The sequence below is a fragment of the Lepidothrix coronata genome, unplaced genomic scaffold, assembly GCF_001604755.1.
Source record: "Lepidothrix coronata isolate B3197 unplaced genomic scaffold, Lepidothrix_coronata-1.0 Scaffold168, whole genome shotgun sequence".
Classification (NCBI taxonomy): Eukaryota; Metazoa; Chordata; class Aves; order Passeriformes; family Pipridae; genus Lepidothrix; species Lepidothrix coronata.
This window is the reverse complement of record NW_016690348.1, coordinates 653,239-675,268: the sequence shown is the minus strand read 5'-3', so window position 1 is coordinate 675,268 and position 22,030 is coordinate 653,239. Positions and strand designations below refer to the sequence as shown.

At 38.0% G+C, this 22,030-nt stretch overlaps 1 protein-coding gene across 8 annotated transcripts in view; it reads left to right on the top strand.

The window, feature by feature from the left end:
* Positions 1-21,792, top strand: part of GPHN (gephyrin) — a 288,205-nt gene extending 266,413 nt beyond the window's left edge. For 5 of the 8 annotated variants that reach the window (XM_017829762.1, XM_017829761.1, XM_017829759.1 and 2 more), the window contains 7 exons: positions 562-633; positions 10,944-11,031; positions 13,067-13,140; positions 15,833-15,897; positions 17,167-17,270; positions 18,443-18,539; positions 20,788-21,792. In XM_017829762.1, the coding sequence (XP_017685251.1) occupies positions 562-633; positions 10,944-11,031; positions 13,067-13,140; positions 15,833-15,897; positions 17,167-17,270; positions 18,443-18,539; positions 20,788-20,921 (634 nt within the window). In that variant the 3' untranslated portion in view covers positions 20,922-21,792. The remainder of the gene's footprint in view (positions 1-561; positions 634-10,943; positions 11,032-13,066; positions 13,141-15,832; positions 15,898-17,166; positions 17,271-18,442; positions 18,540-20,787) is intronic. The other 3 variants (XM_017829764.1, XM_017829763.1, XM_017829765.1) reach the window with 1 other exon arrangement.
* Positions 21,793-22,030: the final 238 nt, after the last annotated feature.

Genomic DNA, 22,030 nt, shown 5'->3' with positions numbered 1-22,030 from the left:
AGTGGCATCTTTATTGACTATGGAGTTATAAAATTAGGATAAATAGCTCTTTCCCCCTTGTAGTCAAGAAGGTGACAGTTATTATGCCTTGAGACCTATTTCCTGAATAAGAAGCTAAAAGTGTGAGTGAAAATGTTTCAGTGGGGCCCATCTCCAAATACTTTCCCATTATCTGTGATCCTCCTTCCAAAATGTCAAGTTGTTTAACACTTCATTTTGTGTTGTTTGGAAGTAAAAAGTAAAGAAGTTTCTCCACAGACTCTGCAAGGAAAAATGAACTATGCATTGTTGGCATGCCCATTTGAGCCTAAATCCTTCCTTAACTTCACTTTTCAATCCTTATGAGAAGCCTGTCCAAACTGTAATAGAGATATGTTCCCATGCAATCCCTTTCTCTCCCATTGGCTGGTCTTGCAAAGAGGAAGCATTTCCCATGGTGGATTTTGAATATTCAGAGCCACCAAGGGGGACACAGCTGGGCACAGAGCTTCCCTTTGACCCCAGGAGACTCTCTCCTTCCCTGGCTCTTTATTATACCCCTTCTGCTTCCTTTACCCTCAGGAAGCCAGATGTTTTTAAAGAAGAAGGGACACAGAGCTTCCAGAACACTGCGGAGACAGGCCTACCAGATTGGTGAGCACTGTTTTTAAAACACTTGGGACGTTGAGGCACATGCATGCTCACAGACAGGCTCAACTGGGTGTCTGTCAGTGCAGAGCTTGGAGCATGGATTCTACCAATGGTTGCCATACAGAAGCAAATGGTGTTTTATTCTGTCCATTAAGTAACACTGCCTTGTCAGTTAAGTTCTTATGCACCAGTGCACTGTAGACTTACATGGCTCCATGATATTGAAAAATTTTAAATTCTGTTAGTACCATGAATGTTTACATTGCTCGTCAGTAGCAGCAAACATCTTTATCCACCAAGACTTTTCCCTTCTAAAAATAGAGCAAATTAGGAAAAAAGCTGTTTGAAGGTAGTAGTGGAGTAAAACTCCAGGGAAGTCACTGTTATGACTCTTCAGTCATAGCAAGAGTTGGACTTCAACGATCCTTGTGGGTCCCTTCCAACTCAGGATATTTTGCGATTCTATGATACTCAGACTTGGTTTTCCAAGTCTGATCGTCTCTAAAGCAGGCTGATCGTCTCTAAAGCAGGCTAACGGAATATTCATGAAATCTCTAAACTATCCACTATGCATTTTTTCCAAAATACATGTACAATTGTATAACACGTCTTATTTAGGGAGATGGTTAATAATATAGATTAATTTACAGAACTTGCCCTCTAACACAGACATGCCAAAGGGGCAGGAGTGATAACAGAGGGAAAGTAAACCACCTGTTATTTCCTCCATTAATAAACAGAAAAAAATAGTTTCTACAATTTCATTCTTGTAGGAATTAAAACTAGGTAGAAAAGTAATGAAAATCCTATAGAAGGCTAGTGCCTGAAAATTTAGACATGAGGATCCTCACTGGGGTAAGTGGACCTATTTTTATAACAAGGTTGGAAGACTGGCTTATAGCTTAACGTTCACTTTGCATGCTGTAAAAACAAGTTTCTGTTCTCGTTACTGAATCCATCTGCCGTATCCTTAGGTCTCAAAAAACTGGTTCTTGTTTAACAATTGGTTGTTCACACTGAAGCCAGGTGTTAAATAAATAAATCTAGGTTTTCCACATGAAATTGACTAGAGATCAACCCACTAGAATCTTTTGCTATACTCTACACATCCCAAAAAACTTAATTGCAATTAATTTACAAGAACCTGTAGTCTTTAAAACATTTTAGATTAATATGAAGAACATGATATAGACTGTCTGTGTTATCTGAAATTGCTTAGAAGCTGGAATTTACCAGCAGGTGACCAACTTGAAATTTCTCATGCAAGTCAATTCACAGATCATTGGTAGCAGCCTGAAACATTAAGTGAGCCTTCTGGCTCTTCTAAGCAGTGCTAGGGCAAGCATCAATCAAAAACAGACCCTAAAATAAGCCTTGCTACCCAAAGCATGGGCAATAAGAAAATGCTTTGGCTCCCAAAGCACAAAAAGATGCAATGGGCATTTTCTTACACTAAAAACATCTTTGTACTTTAAGGAATAGAGTCCAGTATTGTACAGACAAATGAAATTTCCTTCCATTGATTAACAGCTGTCGAAAAATTACAGAATCGCAATTAGGTTGGAAAAGACCTCTAGGATCATCCAACCTATCACGGAACATCACCATGTCAACTAGACCTTGGCACTAAGTGCGACATCCAGTCTTTCCTTAAACATGTTCAGGGACAGTGACTCCACCAGCTCTCTGGGCAGCCCATTCCAATATCTAATCATCGTTTCTGTGAAGAATTTCTTCCTAATGTCCAACCTGAACCTCCCCTGGTGCAGCTTAAGACAATGTCCTCTTGTCCTGTTACTGGTTGCCTGGGAGAAGAGACTGATCCCCACCTGGCTACAACCTCCTTTCAGGTAGTTGTAGAGAGTGATAGGGCTCCCCTGAGCCTCCTTCTCTCCAGGCTAAAGAACCGGAGCTTCCTCAGCCTCTCCTCATAGGGCCTGTGCCCCAGTCCCTTCACCAGCTCCATTGCCCTTTTCTGGACACACACCAGCACCTCAATGTCCTTCTTGTAGTGAGGGGCCCAGAACTGAACACAGGACTCGAGGCGTGGCCTCAGACAATCACTGCCCTGGTCCTGCTGGCCACACTATTGCTGATCCAGGCCATGATGCCATTGGCCTTCTTGGCCACCTGGGCACACTGCTGACTCATGTTCAGCTGGCTGTTGACCAGCACTCCCAGGTCCTTTTCTGCTGGGCCACTTTCCAGCCACTCTGGAAGCCTGTAGCACTGCATGGGGCTATTGTGGCCAGTTGAGTTGCTGGTCTCAAACAGGCTGTGTTTCTCAGTTCCTTCTCTTCACTAATTTCTAATACTGTAGTTTACTCTTCTTAGGAAACTTGTATATTTCAATAAACAAAAATCAATGTCATTATTTCATTTCACATTTTCTAAAAAATAGCTGTTTGTTTCAGGACACAGCTGATGACAGGGAATTTTAAAAGGTCTTTTTATATTGTCTCTGACCTGTGGCTTCCAAGTCATTTTTCTCCTGGAGACAGACATTTTTTCATGTGGCTAAGTTATGGTTGTGTGAAAGGTAGAGCTTTCTAAAGAAAGCCTTCATTTTGAGGCATTGCTTTTAGGGACTCCATTTCTACCTGTCATAGAGACATCTATATTGTAGTCCAATAGCAGTTACACCAGTTTACATGGGGGATGAACTTTCTTAAAATTCATTTCAAATATATTTAAAATTTACTCTTACTTAAAATTGAGGCTAAGTTAAAATGAAAAGGTAAGAAATTACATGGTAACAATACCATTTTACCATATGTCAGATTTGGCAATAAATTTGGCATAAAGCAATACTATTTGCTTTACAGAAATGGCTGGCACTAATTACATCCCTCATATTATTTTAACTTCAGTTATTTCAGTCTCCCGGCTGCTCTAACTAGGACATCAGTATAAGCCAGTTCTTATATTTCATGAGTGAAATAATTGGAGAACCACAGTTACCCTTCAGACTGAGCAGTGCACTGACATGTCTTTGGCATTGATTATTGTATTTTGTGGTGTAATCTTCAGTCATATTGTTACAACCCAGCTACAACTGTTGAATATTTTCCATTCCAAAAGTGCAAACTTTTCAATGAATCCATATTGATTTACTTCCTTTGTAAGAAGGAAGATAAAATAAAAATCTTTATCAGTGTAGTCCCATCCAATTTATTGGAAAAACTAATGGATTTCTGGTAAGTATAGTGATAAGTCCTTGTCATTGTCCTCAGACAGTAAAATAGCCAGAGATAATTTTTTAATTAATAGAAACCAGCAGTTCTCAGGCTGCTTCTTACATTTAGAGGAGACACACACTCTCCTGGATTTAGGGTGAATAGAGTGCTCATGGGTTTGTACGACAGCACAGCACCTGAAGACGACTGTTATCAAAGCTTTGGTCCAGTTCTTTCAGCATTGATGGAAGAATTCGCTACATTTCAAAAGCAAATGCTTGCAGATGAATATACACAAGTAGCAGACAAGAATGTGATACAGGACTCTTCATGTAGGAATGTACTCCATAGTACATAAAACCTAGGTTCTACAGCATGAGACTTTCTCCTGTAGCATTCCCATGGCTATCTCTTTTTTTGATCTCCCTGGTCTTTTGTCATTCTGGCATATATATGAGTGGGAGTCTTCTGAAACAGTTCATAGAAACAATGGAGAAAAAGATGTTATCCAGATACAGAGAAAACATTGAAGCACTAGACAGATCTCATGGTAACGTCAGCAAAAGAGTTGAAGACCTCTAATGAAGACCTCTAAGCAAAATCTCTGAGTTCATAAATGTAACATAAAAAAGAATACTCTGCAAATATCATTCTTATTTACAGCAGCAACAATTAAAGGAGCAGCAAAAAGTACCAAAGACAGACTCTTTTATGATGCTATGAAATAGACAAAACTTACACAGTCATGTTGAACAAGCGAAAAGCTGCTGTAATTATTCCAGCCTTCCTCACAAGCTGACCTATATTCCTAGGGAAAACATATTGCATCTGTTCAAAGTGATCCAGGGAAATACCACAGAAGGTAGAAGGAAGAAACATTATGAGAACGTGATGAAATACACTTGAGAATTTTGAAAGAAATACAGTTTCACAAGAGTATCCATATGTTACTACGTACACCATCAAAATTGGATTTTGTTCTTCATTCAGAACCCATACTAGTCAAAACACGGAATTCCTATTACATTCAAATATTCATTCGTTGAATTACATTTATTGAAATATATTCATCGATTTACATTCAGTATTACATTCTACAGAAGTTGGATTTTAGTTGGCTAAACCTAATATGGCATCTATTCACCATTCTGCATCCTGCACATTACTGATATGTAAAATATTCCTCTTGGCCATGAGGTGAGAAGTGGGTGACAGACTTTGTCTTTATGCCTAGCTGCATTTATCTATTCAGTTTGAAATCTGTCACCTCAACTGGATGAGCAGAAAAAGAAAAATGAGAGTTAATCATAAAAGATCAAATCCATATCCCATCTTTCCTCAAAAAGAAATGTCATTGAGCATGATGAGATCTCTGAGTACAATAAGTACAGTCTCTTGGTTATTTGGTGGAAGTTTTTCTTTGGTAAATTCCTTGGTTTTTTGGAGGTGGAGGGTTTTTTTCTGATGTCGAACTAGAAGCTTGAAAGGAATCTTTGCGTGTAAGGGGAATTTCTGGCAGGTCCTTGTACCTCAGTTAAACCTTTTCTTCTTTAGGGCCTCCTGTTTAGCAGAAAAGAAATCTCATAAAGAGCAAAACTAATACAAACCACTGTTCTCAGTTTGTGGGGACATGGCCAGAATGTGCTAAACTCAGGGCACCTCCAGATGGCACATAGCCTTTTGAAGTTTACAGTTAACTACTGTAGTTTTGAGGAGCAGCTGGTCTGCTTTGGTCTTTAGTGTGATTGATGTAGGATCACTGCTAGCACTTCAGTTTTCACTGCGTGTCCAGGAATCTGTAGCATCTCTGAATCTGTGAAAGATCATATCTTTCAGCATATAACTGAAATACTTGAGATACTTTCAAATAAAGTAAAACAGTAGGCAAGAAAGGTTACCCAGGTCTGTTTCTGAGCTTTTGAACTCACAATAGACACTTCTGCATGCATCTGGTGCATTATGGTGCATGTGTATCTTTCTGTATCTGTGTCCAATATATCTGTAGAGCACACAGTTTTAACTGTGATGGTTTGCATGCACAAATTTTGCAAGTACAGGTTTCCAGAAGACCTGTGTATATAAAAACCCAGGCTGGCTGCATAGGAAAATAAAAAATCACAAGTGTTTGATTAGCCACCCAATAGTAATAGCTGTATATGACAATGGACAGCAAGGACTGGAAATGACTGTCAGGTAATGAGGTTAATTTGAATGAATGAGACTACTGTGGCAAAGAACACGATGGAAATGGTCCTGGAAATTAGTAATGAACTATGGATTTTGTACTGTGACAATGGCTTGATAAGTCAGTCCTAACTAAAGGTTGCAGTTCAATTTTAACAGGGATCACTCATTTTATTCCAGAGTAGTAGGTGATGCAGAACACCATTTGCTGTTATTTGTTTTCTAAATTAAATTTTAAAACTGAGAAGTTTAATTTCATGTATCAGACTTCTGCTGTGAAGGGTTGTATCACCGGAAAAGCTGACAGATTTATAATTAATGACAGTGAAGCATAACAATAGGATCAACTAAAGTAAATTAACAGATGTTGATTTCTATTTGAAAGAGAAAATTACACTGTAATTTAGGGTACTTTGAAATGGCACTTAAAACATAGAGGATTCTTTGGTCTTGACTCTAATGCAGCTATTTCTTTTGAGAGTGAAAAGGAAAAAATCTACATGGCTAATGTCTGTTTTAATGAGGCTTGCATTATTTTCTTGTTCAAGCTCTTAAGCTTTCCTGTGTATCTTTTCAGTTCAAAGGCTCAATAATCAAATGTTGCATAAGTTTTCCACAAACTAGCTTTGATAATCAGAATTTTTTATGAATCCATAAGGTGTCCCTGTTCTGCTATATTGCCATCCTGCAAGTCCTCTCTTGAAATTAATGAAATCAGGTGGCATGTCAACTGCAATGTCATGCATCTGCTTACTGGATGCATGCTGCCGCCATTATACAAGTTACTTTCCAACTAATTTCCAGATTGTAATGCTCATTCTGTTCCATAAAACTGAACAAAGAGGGTCAGGAAATTGTGATAGCAAAGTAGATACTCTGTTTATCAAACTAGCAAAATTAGCAGAGAATATAAAGATATACTTAAAAATACATGCACTCTTTATACAAATTATTATGTCTGCCGTTTAAAAATGGTAGGTACAGTACACATAATATTTCTGCAGACACAATCTGCTCTAGATGTTTAGAGGAAGTTTGGATTTGTCCTTATTTATCTATATAAATAATTTCATAAACTCTATGCAGCCCTTATAGAACAAATTTTCTTCGAGGTATTTACAGAAGATGCTCAGATGTGATCTGAAACATAGAGAGTATAACTTTTTTAAAGTTGCAGCATGTTAAAAAAGCACACTTCCTTTTTGTGCACAATGTCACTCTGACTTTGAAAATCACCAAATGAAACAGAATAGTTTTCCCATCTGGAAATGAGACTTCCCATCAAAATCTACTTTACATTGATTAAAGTATTTACCATTATATTTGAGCACTTATTACAGTTCTGTCCATGAAGGAAAAAAATCCAAGAATAGCACTTTGACAGGACATTTTAAAGGATTTATCATGGTAAATTAGACCATTAGTCTAGCTAATCCAGTATCCTGCCCCTAGTAATGGCTAGGACTTCAGAATACAGCTTCTGATTTGTACCTGCTCAGACACTGAGTGTTATTTTTCAGCTTCATGGTGATTTGTCACATGCCGTTTAGAACTATCGTGTTGTGTTATGCTCAGATGCCAAAGTTATCTTGTCTATTCTTTCAGAATTTTATTGTTTTTAATTATTTATTCCCTTTCCATGTCAATCCAAAGGAGAAGCTGCTCACTGTTACACAACTAATGAAACAAATAGTATCTTGTTATCTGATTATATCAAATTAGTGTTAATATGCAATTTGAGCAATAACTGTCTGCATTAAATCCACTGAAGGAAAGGAAAATGTTTACTACAGTGTTGATTGAAGATTACAACAGGTGACTCCTATAAGGAGTGCTTAGTGCTAATTGCAGAGTCGTGAAACTACCAGCCTGAAGTACCTCATAAAGTCAGGCAGGCCTGAGTGACAAAAAGGAGGCTGCCAAAAATGGTAAAAAGAACAAATACAAGGGAGGGAATTCTGTAAATGTCTCCTTTCTTCAGAATAAAAATCAAACTAACATAATTCAGTTCATTACAACAAAATTTCTATCACATCTTTCGTTTTGGAAGAATTAAATGCATTTTGCAACTATCTAAAAATGATATGCAGTGCTATTAGTTGGATAAAGTTTTAGGGGCAGAATTTTTAAATGTCTTGCATTATACAGACGGTAAAGAAAAGGGTATATTATACAGATCATTTACTGGAAATGCTAAAAAATGCACCAAGTCCAGTAATATTCAACTTTTTACATGACATAATAAAAAACTGAATGATGAACTACTCCAGTGATATGCTACCCTCATAAAGAAAGGTGAGAATAGGGGTCCTCACATGGTTTGAGTTTGGGCTTATTTTGGGAGGGGGGAAGTTTAATTTTTTTTTCTTTGTTAAGTAATGTTATAATATACAAACACATAGATAAGTTCAGGATGTAAGTAGCAGCACTTCCATTCTATTTAACTTTAACAACAGTTAAATATATACTTGTTTGCTTTTTACTTTCCTTCTATTATTCTCAAACCACAGCAAAAAGCAAGCACACTTCATAATCCAGAATTAGCATGTCCACAGACAGGTGGTCTTGCTACCTATGAATAACTTTGAAATAATTTAACAAGATAAAATGAAAGAGCCAGCCTGGGGCAAGCTCCAGATAAGGTCCTCAACTCCATCACCACCTAATAAGTTAAATGTACTGAAAGTAGTCTTAGGCTAGTAATACTGGCATTAGTCTCTGACTGTTGAGCTTAAGAAATGCTAGTATGTGCAATTCCTTGCTGCATTCCAATCTGCACTCTCATTGGCAAGAATTAAGGAATACTTAGACCTTGAGAGACTTCCTATTACAACTCCATAATATTCTTAAACAATATTTTATTACATACAGATAATACTTAGACAATGAACATGAAAGACTTGGTTCTGAGGAAAATACTGACAGTAGCCAACAGCAGACTTGCTTCTTTCTGCTTTCCTTCAGTAACTTGTGCTGCATTTTGGAGAAAATAATCTTAAGATTTCAGAAGGGGCAGCTGATAAAGTGTCTTTGTTTCCTAAAGAATAAAGGAGATGGTTTTGCTTGAGTCTGTATGTTTTATGTTTTCTCCCAAAGAAAACAGTTTAGCCATTCATTATAGGCCATTAAAAGTATCCAAGATACCCAGTACCCTAAACAAAAGTCATGATGGCATGTCACAATATTTGCAGCCACTGTTCTCTTTAAAAAAGGGGTAGTGTATATTTCTATCTTATTGATAACAGTCTGTAGCACCAGCAATCTGCTCTTCTTTCTGCTGTAGCTTGTTGCCTGCCTCTTACAAAGCAATATGACCCTAAAGAGTGGATGTAACCCAGCACAAATAATAACAGTTTGCAGGATAACCACAGTGTCATGCCAAAGAGGATACTGCTTCAGTCACTGGACATAGTGGGAAAAGGGTCTTGAGTCTTTCTGCCTGTAAGGCATAACCAGGGTAGAGGACACCTGAGGGCTCTCTGGTGCGAAGATGAGGAGTGTGGGTTGCATGCACTTGAGATACCTTCTCAGTGAGGGAGTGCAGTCATTCTTGTGTCACATAAACTGTAGTGCACAGAGCACCATGCCATGCTAACTGCTGCTTATATTTCACTAAACCATGGGCAAAGAAAGGATGCTCAGAAGAAAGAATTTTGCTTTCTGAGACCTTTTGAAACATACAGTTTCTGCTAGTCTGTGAAAGGTCAACTAGGACTTGCATAATATTTCTAGTTTTACTATTTTGAGCTCAAACTCCAAAACAACTGCAGTGGTTCTAATTTTAATGAAATATAGACAAAGTTCTAGAAGGATAGCCCACATGTTATTTTCAGCCTGCAAAGCCTTGATAATCCATAATGGCATTTTGTAATTGTAGTGTGCCATTTACCTGAGATGCTGTATTCCAGGTGAAGTCCTTCATACAGTCGCTAGCATTATTGCCCATTCTTTCAATTGCATTCTAAGTAGGAACAGCCTCTCATGAAAAATTTTCAGGATCATTGAAGTGAAAACATACTGTTGAAGAAACATTACATGCAGTCGTAGCAATTGGTCAACTTCTGGTCGTTCACAAATGTTAAATGCAAAGTATGCATTTAATATAATGGAAATTCCTTTGGATTCCTTTGGCCTTGTGTGAGTTGTATTACTGAGTTTCTCCACTGCATGCCTTGAACCCCTGTATTAGCATCAGTACTGCTCTTAGATATCTAAATCCCACTTCAAAGTTTCCCGTTTAGATCTAAAATAGAAAGAAAGGAGTTAGGACACCAACATCCTTCACCTTCATAGTTATACTCTTTGTACGGAGGAACATCATAGCTCCCCTTACACTGTTTTTCATGAAGGTGAATAGACTCCTGAGCAGGATGGATTGTGCTTTTTCAAGATGAAGTGAATGTACAGCTGGATTTGCTGCACAGCCCTCTAATGGAGAAGATAAACAAAGGACTTACTCCCACTCTTTTGCTGGTAGAAGTTTGAAGTGGAGCCTTCCCCCATTTTTGCACATATCAAGTAAGCTAGACAGGTAGTACTGCAGGCTGCTTGGTGGCCAGTAATTTTCATGTGTCACGTCCCTTTATATAGCCCTGTCAGTTCATCTAAATCATCATTTGTATTGCTACCTACTGTGCCAATTGAATACTCCTAGACACTTGTATTAGCACTCCTCAGTCCTGATCTAAAGTATCCCACTGTTCCTGTTGCAAAGCTCTTAGACAAAAAGGTGCCAAACAGTGTGGTGTTCACTGAATGAGATTGCAGTTCTTGACTTCAATTGAACAGTGTGGAGCCTTAAGAAGGAAAATATCTTGTATTATTCTAGAGCCAGTATCTCCTTCCTAAGACACGTGTATAAATGCATCTATATGTGTGCACACAGACACTCATTTACATTACAACTCATAATAGTTCCACGCCACTAATCTGATTGCCTGTTCTTTTCTGTAGCCCAGATGATTTACTGAATGCACTGAATGAGGGTATCAGCCGTGCTGATGTGATCATTACATCAGGAGGTGTATCTATGGGGGAAAAGGTATGCTAAATTTAAGTATGACTTGCTACAGTATATGTAAGAATTTCAAGCCAGAGTCTGTCGTCAGAGCTACTACCTTTGTATTAATGTTTATTACAAAGGGATCCTCCTTTTCTTGGACCACTTATATGTGAAATAATTAAGAAAATAGTCTTCAATGCTATCCGTGTTCCCTTTGTTCTTGTTACTGTACTATAGTAGACACAGTACAACAGAGGAGATTTTAATTCTTAATGTGATTTACAAATGTGTTTTTATTTAAGGAATGATTTGTGTAGTTTTGATGAGGAAGGTGCTTGGTTAATAGCACATGCAGGCAACAGACTTCTTTTTGTTCTCAGAGTAGGTAAAATGTAGATTGAATTAAGATACTTTAAAAGTACTTGGAAAAGCAACCTGAGTATATAAAAAGCTTTTTTTTACTCAGCACATCTGTTTCCTGAATATGCCAAAGCTCTATCTGTTACAAAAATAGTTTTAGCACATTTTGCACCTGATAGTCCTACAGAGGCAATACATATGAGACCTAGTGAGTTGATATATTTGCCTTTTGAATCATTAACATTATTGTTGATTGAATTCCTGTTGATAATCCCTGTGCCAAAACCATCAAAGAAAATAGGGATACACAGATGCTAGTGGGGCATAGATGAACCTTCAGGACATTTATTAATCATGACTTATGTGAAGGAAGACTCATATTCCTTTTTGGTCCCAGGCTGAATCTGTGAGTTTGGCAGGTAAAAGAAACATCTCTCCTTTTATAACTAACAAATACTAAAGACGGTCATTAGGAGATGGCAAACATGAGTTTTTGTCACTTTTTTTAGTAGAAATGTTATTGTTGGATGTATCATGAAAATGGGTAATTAGTTAAACCAGTGCCAACCACTTTCAGTTACTCCAGTTGTTTTCAGTATTCTTAGAAAAATAGCCAAGGACAAGTGCTAATCTTTAAACTGGGAATGTAGTGACATAGTGCAGAGAAAGGAACACTAGGACGTGACTGGACCGCTGAATGGTCTTACAGACATTCATGCCTTCTGACTGATTTCTCCCCAGTCTGAATTTGAGACAACAGCATAAAATCAATAGGCTCTATATTCCACTGATGGTCTGCCCTCTGATACTGAGCTTTCTACTCTGTTTCTACTGACTTCTAATCAAATAACTGTGAACATCCAAAAAGTAAATAGAAAATAAAAATGGGGTTAATGCAATCAGTAATTGAGAATTCATGCCTGGCTGAAATGAAATGCTGCTTTCCAAGTATTTAAACATACACACATCAAGAAAAAAAAAGAGGTGGGAAAACAGATGACTGTTACAGTCTGCGTCTTTAACCTCACTAAACACAACAGATAGGGTACTACATCTTTAAGCACAGCAATTTTCAATAAAGACTAAACAAGTAATTCACTTTGTTTTAATAACTGGATCAATTGTGTTTATGCAAAATCATTTAACTTAACTCACATACAAATCACCCACAGTTTTTCCTTTCTAAGGAATGTTAAATACAACTACCGTGAATTATACCATGTCCCCAGAAAATTACAATAATTACAGTATCCTGGAAAACTATGATTTCTACAGTACAGTAAAGTACTGATTTCAAAAGTACTAGGACATCTCTGAATCTACTGCTAAATAGGTTCCATGGCAAAAGTTAAATAACTTGATGATTTTAAGTCTTAATTTTGAACCATAAAGGTTTTTTCCATCTTTGACATAGAAAATGTTTTAGGTATTTGTGGGGTCCTCTAAGATTCTGATGTTGCAGGTGACTTTTAAGTAAATATGTTACTGTGTCCTTGTGGAGTCTGGTTTGGCACCTAAAATGAGTCTATACTTTACCTCTTCTTTTTGAAAACACTTGCTTTCAAATACTGGAAATTCCCCACTCAACTGTAGCCCTTTGAGGATATGGAAAGTCTTTCATCTTCACTTGATATTAATTAATTGCTTTGAATGCTTAGATGATGTAAAGCCACTTTGATGTTACTTAATTGATTTTTTTTTTTAATTTAAACAGGACTATCTTAAACAGGTACTGGATATTGATCTTCACGCACAGATTCACTTTGGCAGAGTTTTTATGAAACCAGGGTAAGAAATCTTTTTGTTTAGGTAGCCTAAATGGAGGCTATATTGGGCCAAATATCCTAATGAAGTGCTTCAGTAGATTTCAGTTTTCCAGATATACTAAAAACCACAGAATAGATATATATGGAAAAATAAGCAAAATCAGTGCTATTCAGATTAGTTATCATCTTTACAGGTGAAATTAACTGGAACAAAGAAATTACTTTTTATCAGTAAGAGATACTTCTCTGATAACTGTTGCAAATCAGGTTTGGGGATTAGTGGTATACCAGCATGGTATAAACATTGCCACAGTCTTCAGTGTGATCACAGAACTCACACTGACGTTGTTATGAGATAGCCAGGAAATATAAGGACATTAAACTGCTAGTTTACTTAAAGAGTATCTTATTTCGCTTCAAAATTTGTGTAAATTATCTTCCTACAAACAAGCAATTCCTTGAGAGAGGTGGAATGACAGCTAATTTACAAAGCTTTGTCTAATTGGCATATTGAGCATAGTAATTTTAAAGTAAGCACAATCTTTTATGTGTTTAGTTCACCTCAGGAAACTGTTTCAGCATTGCTTTCCTTTGCCGTAGTAATGCTCATTAATGAGTCTGCTTTATAGAGGAAATGAAAACTACATATATTGAAAATAGTTTCCTTTCACAGTGCAGTAGTGAAAAGATGTCTGCAGCTCTACCTCACTCGCTTTGGAGTGCAGTTTGTTTGCAAGCTAGGTTGGCATGGTCCAGCAATGCAAGACCAAGCACAGCTTTGAGAAATGATTCCCTCTAGTCCATAACTGTTGCCAGGGAGCAGAACTGAAAGTGAGTGTTTGCTATGAAAACAGATAAATACTTTTAGTGCCTTTGCATACAATCCAGGAAAGAACTGCATGTGGGCTTGGTGCTTGTGCTGCTGCTGCCACCATCTCCCTTCCATAACAGGAATGAGTGAGCTGGAAGCGTTTCTTCCCATGGTGGATGTAGCCCAGGCATGGAAATTGCTCACTGCTTCTGTCATACTCCTACAATTGGTGTAGCGAAGTCCCTGAACTAGGATCTGCACTCCAGCCTCTGCTGCTGACAGGAATGGATAACTTGATTTAGAGAATTCAAAATACTAAATTCTAGTTCTGGCTTACCTGAAAGCGAGCATAATTCTTTCTTCTAGTGAACCCTCTGTAGCCTTGTAGCAATAAACTTTTAATAACTAGCTAAAAAACCTTCAAGAAATCTTTTTTCCCCCAAATATTCATTTTCATTTTATGCCACAAGAAAGATATTTTTTACTGCTACCAAAACATTTTGTCATCAGTTCTTAATCTAAGCACTCTCATTTTCATTGTATGTAGTGCAATAGCAAATACTGTGTCTTGGGTTTTATTAACTGTGTCATAAAAGACCTTAGATATGAGTTGTGAGTTGGGAAAAAATCCCTTAAGTAAGTTCCAAGAGCAAAGTCAGAATTTGTTTTATGCCTATATTTTGATGTGCTACATGAATGTAGAGTAGGGCCTGGGATTTACCATCCATCCACTTGATCTGAAAGTTGCTGAGCTCATGTAAAGTTATGTCTTGCCTAGCAGCACTGCTAGAAGAAAGTACTGGAAGACTTTACCAATGATGGTGTTGAAATCTCATATGAGAATTCAGAGTTTCTAGTAAATATGAATTAGCAATTAGATTTTTTGTACCTTGGTTTGTGCACTGGTTATAAGAGTTGGCGGTCTGATACCAGACCACCGATCTGGTTTCCATCATGTTAGAAACATTTTGAAAGAGAAACATCAAACATTAACTTCCCCTGGTAAAACAGGATATTGATCAGTCTTAGCACATGCAAAACTAGTTGGTAATGACCAAAGTGTGGCAAATCTCCAAAGTTGCTTCTGGTCATCAACTATTATCTGCTGACCAGGTGAAAGTGGTCGGCTCAAGATGAAGCCAAGGAACCCAGCCTAATTATTGCTCCTGTAAGGTATCATTTCTAAGGTTTAAAATGATTTTATTAACACAGGTGTGTAGAATTCTATTTTCATGATGAGTCCCTTTTCTTTACCAGCCACATTCTTGAGCCAACATTACTCTTCTATTTGTATAACTGTAATAGCCTTCATAACAACATGCTAAAGATGACTCGGGAGCAGCTCTGAAAGGCAAACAAAGCTCTTCACTGATAGACCTGGGTCTTACCTGGCTGCAGCTCTGGCTGTGGAGCTGAATTTGTTCATCTGCAGACTAGCTAGCATTTGCTGTCAGAAATACTGTTCTATTGTCACTACTGCTGTAGAGACTGGAGTAAGAGAATTGGAGTCACTAATGTTATAAAAATTTGGAGACCCTTGTATGAAAAACAAACACAGCTCTGTAATTGCATAATTTCAGTATTACTTCTTTATTGATTGGCTTCTGGCATGAAGACAATGCTAGAATTAGGTTTTCGATTACTAGTTTGTCTCCTTTTAGATGTTTCCTCTCCAGAAGCAAACTCATCTACTTAAAACTTCATAGCTGAATACCAAGAAAAACTAATTATTCTGTCACTACAAAGAGAGGATTATACCTCCAGTGTGGAATAAGCATAAGGTGCTAGTGAACTGCTGAGAAAGAGATATTCTGTTTTGTTTTCTTTTCCAAATGCTTTAAATTATATAATAATGTTAAGTCAAAGTCTAATGCAGATATTAAATAACTTTCCTTTTCCATAGCTTGCCAACAACTTTTGCAACTCTGGATATTGATGGCGTAAGAAAAATAATCTTTGCGCTCCCAGGTAAGATGTTTTCTGGATTACTTCTGTTGCTGTGCAGAGATGACAGTCATGAAACAGAATAGTGACATCACACAGTACCTGTGCCTGGTGTTGGCATCCCTAAGGAAGGTACTTGTAAGATTTTCTCAGAAATTTCCAGAAGAAATGGACTTACAGGAATGTACTAAGGAGTTCTCTTTTATTCCTGTCCTCAGAATTTGCTGGTGTACAGGTCTTATTTCTTCCATCCAACAATTTCCTTGGGTTTTTTTATAAGGGCATTTTTCTCCTCTAGCTTCCTCCACCTTTGCAGTAAATATCCTCTGTGTGTGTGTAAATCATTGCATCCACTCTGATGTACTGAAAACGGAGACAAAAATGAGGGAGTGCCAAGGAACATGTTACAGAATATTTTTGTTTATCATGCTTGTACTGTGGAACCAAAAGAGGGCAGCACAGCTGCACCACTGGCCAATGCGTGCCCTGGGAAAGCATCTATTCAGAGTAAACATTTACTTAGGGATCCCTGCCTTCCTAGATCAGGAGGAATTTATTTTATTCGTATCTCTCTGGTTTTCCACGAATTTTGACACAGAAATACAGAGAGTCATGTTCTTGATAAGCTGGTGGTTTTCAGATGTATCTCTAGTGGTTTTACCCTCTCTTCCTTTAGTTACTGTAGTACATTTTTTTACAAGGGAGAGATCAATGGAGCCTCTGTTTAATCATAGTATTTACTTTAAAACTGTCATCTAGGGAGGTCCAGATGTGTAAGACAGTGGTGTTTGACAGATGGTCATAAACCTCTGTTGTGAGTCAACAGAAAACATATAAATCAGTAGAATTCTCCTCAGAATTTGTACTTATACCATTTTTCCACTCTGTTAGGGAATTGAAATTTTTTCATGTGTCTGGGAACCATTAGTCATGCATAGAGAGCCCTGTGAAATAGAACCAATACCTATGCACAATAAACCCTGCCCCAGCCCCAGACAAATCCAGGCATAGGACAAAGGCCATGGAAGAATAGAGGCAAATGGTGGGGCCTGAGTAATATGGGGCAATTCTGGTCAGAGCAGGATTTCAGCACACCATCATCCAGAGTGTAGCTTTCAACAGCTCTACTTGCCACATGCCACTGTAGTCTTGAATGAAACATTTCCTGTACATAGCATGAAAAGCCCTGTAGAGTTCTTTAGAGTGAAATTGCTATAAAAACGTGACTTCACTTTCAGCAATTCACAGAGTAAATCAAGAGGGAGTCACCACCAACTGTTCTTTGTTCTACAGGCAACCCTGTGTCAGCTGTTGTCACCTGCAATCTCTTTGTTGTTCCTGCACTGAGGAAAATGCAGGGTATCCTGGATCCTCGGCCCACTATCATCAAAGCCAGGGTAAGAAGCTTGTCCTCTATTTAAAAATTCTCTCAAGATGTTGAAGCCCAGCTCTTTGGGCTTTGAAAGACTGCCGTATTTGGGTAATCTGAGCCCTAGACTAGTACTGGCAGTTGAAGGAAGTTCACACAGATACATTCTCAATCTCTGTTAATTGTAATAATCAGTCCCATAACGTCTGAGAGTTAGATGGCCATCTAATGGAGCGAGATATAGAGATGGAGAGGCAGACGTTTGACAGTCAAGTGGGAAGGACACTTTTCTGTTTAAAAAAAGTGTTTGTTGTAACTTGTGGTAAAAAAATGCAGAGTAATCTCTGAATACCTAGAGTTGGATAGTTCTGCATTAATGATAGAAAATACAAACTTTAAAGCCTTTCTGTTATCTGTATAAGTAACCCGCATGACCCCCACCCTAAGCAATGTAAATCCCTTAAACTATTCACTCTTCTTCATCATGAATACTGTAATTCTATTTAATCTAGATGCAAGGCATGTTATTATAATGTATTTTTCTTCTATTTTTGATTCAAATAATACACAAAGGAACACGTCACGCTTTGGAGTTTTCCTAGTGTTCTTGGCTATGTGCTTTTCTCGTACTGCTTATCCCATTTCTCTCTTTTGCGCTTCCTCAAGCATCCAGATTTTTCTTTACCTCACAGCTAAAATATTCTAAAACAGAGAGCAACTTGTAGTGACCTTCACTTTTGCATTCATTTTCCAATGTGTTCCATTAAATTCCATTGTGAGCCATTTCCTGTATGTCTTTTCATTTCAGAGATTGGCCATTTCCCTTTTGTCAGAGCTAGCAGGATTTTGAATGCAACTAACATTGTTATCTTTAATCCAGATAATGTAATCCAGAGACCAGAAAATGCTTTTTTCAGGAGAAAAACTATCTGTAAACTCCCAGTAAAGGAACAGTTTTGGAATATTCCACTTAATGCATGTATACTCTATCACAAACTTTGATATTATAATATCACAGTTGTATTTTCCTTAAATACTGCAGTCTGTGCCTTGTACAGCTTCTAATTTTGCACTAGATACCATCTGACCTCAAAATGCAAGTTTTTTTTAAGGAAAAACAACTGAACAGATTGTTCCACTATATTAGACATTGCAATGTGAATGCATGACATGTTCATCCTTTCTTTTTTTCTTCTGCAGTTATCATGTGATGTAAAATTGGACCCCCGCCCAGAATATCATCGGTGTATACTGACTTGGCATCACCAAGAACCACTACCTTGGGCACAGAGTACAGGTTAGTGCCCTGTCACACAGACTGACAGACACTCACACAGGTCCTTGCCTTCCTACCTATATGTCTCAAAACAACCAAACCGGGGCGCATGTTTTTTCATATAACCTGAGTTATGCAGACTGTTTTACTGACATACTTGTGCGCCCATACATGTATATTAGTACAAAATTCAGTCATGATATGACTTGCGAACCTAACCATTAAAACTTATATAATATAAATAACAGAAATGTGATTCTAGCTGAACTGGAAAAGTAGAAGAGATAGCAGAGATTGTATATGTTCTCTTAAAGTAGACCAAGGCCTTATTAGTCATTTGCCACCTAGTGATACTTCAGGATACTCAGCTGCAGGTGAGGTAAATAGTAGATTTTAATACTTTGTTAGCTATGTACTGCTAGAAGGCTGACTGACAGTTTCACAAGAGATTCAGGTCCTTAAACAACTAATTGTCTTTTTGGTACATCCAAATTGTTTAATACAAAGCTCTACATATGTCTCCACAGGGAAAATATTAGTTCCTGACTGTTTACACAGATAAAGTTCTTACCGTTGATTCCATCACACAGCCTCCAACACATTTCCAGCTATAAATCAAGTTATTACTTAGATCTACAATGCTGTGTTTGGTTTACCTCTGTTTTGTTGTGCATCAGTTCTTTCCCTATACAAACAGACAATATGGAATAATTTCTCTGTCAATCTGGAAGTCTGAAAACTAAGAAACTAAAGGGAATTACTTTTTATTGCATTTTTGTTTTTTGTCAGTACAACCAATATGATACCGTTCATATTCAGGATGTGTTCTTTTGAGGTGGTTCTCAGGGTGCAGCTTGAGCTGGGTGTCTCTGGAGAGGGACTCCTACACCAGATCGCACCCTCCAGTTATACTTGTACCATCCAGCACTTGATCCCAAAATCCAATCACTTAATTCTGGTCAGTGGCCTCTTGATTTCTTATTGGTTTTCTTTGTTGCTGTCTTGGCCTTTTTCTGAAGTTACCTAATTCTCATGGAATTGGTTCCTTGATCCTTACCTTCTTCATTCTGCTCGTATCTGCCAGATTCAGCTAGTTCTGTGCTAGCAGCATTGATTTTATTGAAAATTATTTTAGCTACTAGTGCTAAGCTACTGATGCTAAACAGGAGTATTCTGCAGCCCAGCAGAAAAGGACCTGGGGGTGCCAGTCAACAGCTGGCTGAACGTGAGCCAGCAGTGTGCCCAGGTGGCCAAGAAGGCCGATGGCATTCTGGTTTGTATCAGCAATAGTTTGTCCAGCAGGACCAGGGCAGTGATTGTCCCCCTGTACTCAGCACTGGTGAGGCCACACCTGGAGTCCTGTGTTCAGTTCTGGGCCCCTCACTATGAGAAAGACATTGAGGTGCTGGAGCGTGTCCAGAGAAGGGCAGTGGAGCTGGTGAAGGATCTGGATCACAAGTCCTATAAGAAGCAGCTTTGGAGTTGTTTAGCCTGGAGAAAAGGAGGCTAAAGGGAGACCTTATCGCTCGCTACAACTGAAAGGAGACTGTAGCAAGATGGGAGTCAGTCTCTTCTCCCAGGCAACTAGCATCAGGATAAGAGGAAATGGCCTCAAGCTGCACCAGGGGAGGTTCAGGTTGGACATCAGGAAGAATTTCTTCACTGAAAGGGTGGTTAAGCCTTGGAATGGACTGTCCAGGGAAGTGGAGTCACCATCCCTGGAGGTATTCAAGAAACGACTGGACATGGCACTTAGTGCTGTGGTTTAGTTGAAATGGTGGTGTTCAGTTAAAGGTTGGACTCAATGATCTTGGAGGTATTTTCCAATCTAGATGATTCTAATCAGAGAGAATAAAGTTAATCAAACTTATTCTATAACAATATATTAAAAATATTTAGACTGTGATGATTTTAATGTTTGTACAACTGGATTTAGGTATACAAGTAGAAAACTAATTTTAATAAGATTAGAAATTCGAACAGAAAAGCAATTTACTAGGACAAGATACATGTACAGATAATGTGGAAGGCTGGATAGGAAAGCGATCAGTAAAGGGAGTGATGATTTTGAGAGCTAGTCCGATGAGAAGCTGACTAATTCTCCACAGAGCTCTCTGTTTCCATTCACCTTGGAACAGGAAGATCTCAGCTCTATGAATAAGTTAGCCACATAAATGTCTTCGTAATAACAGCTTTTGTTTGTTGTGTGATGTGTTGCAGCATTTGGAACTAACTGAAGACAACTGAAATTGTTCTCTGTCTCCTGTAGGGAATCAGATGAGCAGTCGTCTGATGAGTATGCGCAGTGCCAATGGACTGTTGATGCTACCTCCAAAGACAGAGCAGTATGTGGAGCTTCACAAGGGGGAGGTGGTGGATGTCATGGTCATTGGAAGGCTATGATGTCACCAGCAAGAGCGAAGCTTTGATGCATGTCCACATATCATTGACTGTATCCTGTAATATGCAACGGCACAGCTAGTTTTTCTGATTTGGATAAAAAATGATCAGTATAGTCAACATCTTGAAATATATTTCAAATGGAATTTAAATAAATACCTTTTAAAAAAAACTTTAAAACAAATCTTAACAAAGAAATTTATTCTGATTATATCAAAGCAACTTTTTCCTTTCCTTGCAATTGCTTTGTGTGTTCAATGCTAGTTCTAATAGCGGTAGCTTTTAGTAGACAGCAGTAGGTGCCTGCAGAACTTGTGTTTTTTCTCATCTTTAAGATACAACTACTTATGCTCTTAAAACAAGGCTGTCTGCTTATTTATACTAGCGTAGACAACACTTGGATTTCCCTTATTAGTATGCTTCATAACCGCTTCACAGAGAGCTTCTGCTTGTTCTTTATCTTGTATCTCGTGTTGATGTGCACAGTGCCAAAAGCAGAGTGGCTGCACTGGGAACCCAATGAAGCCCCGAGGTTTTCTCACCTCGCTGTGCTTTCAGGGATCTCTCTTGTCCCAGCAGCCACCCAGCTCAGTACTCTTGGGCAGTAACTGGATACCTTTTATTTCAACAAACAAAAAAATTGCTTCCTTAAGTGCTGACAGCCTTTTTAACCAATACATTTAAAAATGTACAGAACTAAAAACTAAAAAAAATCAAAGACTGATCTTGTACAGATATTAGTGTTACCAGCATTCATGTGGAAATCAAATGAGCAAAGAAATAAAACTAATGTTAAACAACTCTGTACCATAACATTTTCTGTAATGATATTGAAACTTAAATGAATAAAAAAATCCTCAATCATTATTTAAAATTTCACCTTTTCAGCCTTTTTGTTTGAAACAAAAAAGTAGTGATTTAAGAGGGTATTTGGGGTGGGGGAAGAGGATAGGAAGGAAGAGAAATAGTATGTGCAATCTGGGGCCTTCTTTCATGTACATTATCATGGGTGAACTAAAACTAGAGTGAGCTCTCTCTCACTCACCTCCCAAGGAATAAAATAGAAGCAGTGTTTGGTGGGTGGGATTTACAATCAGACTAGTCAAAGATGG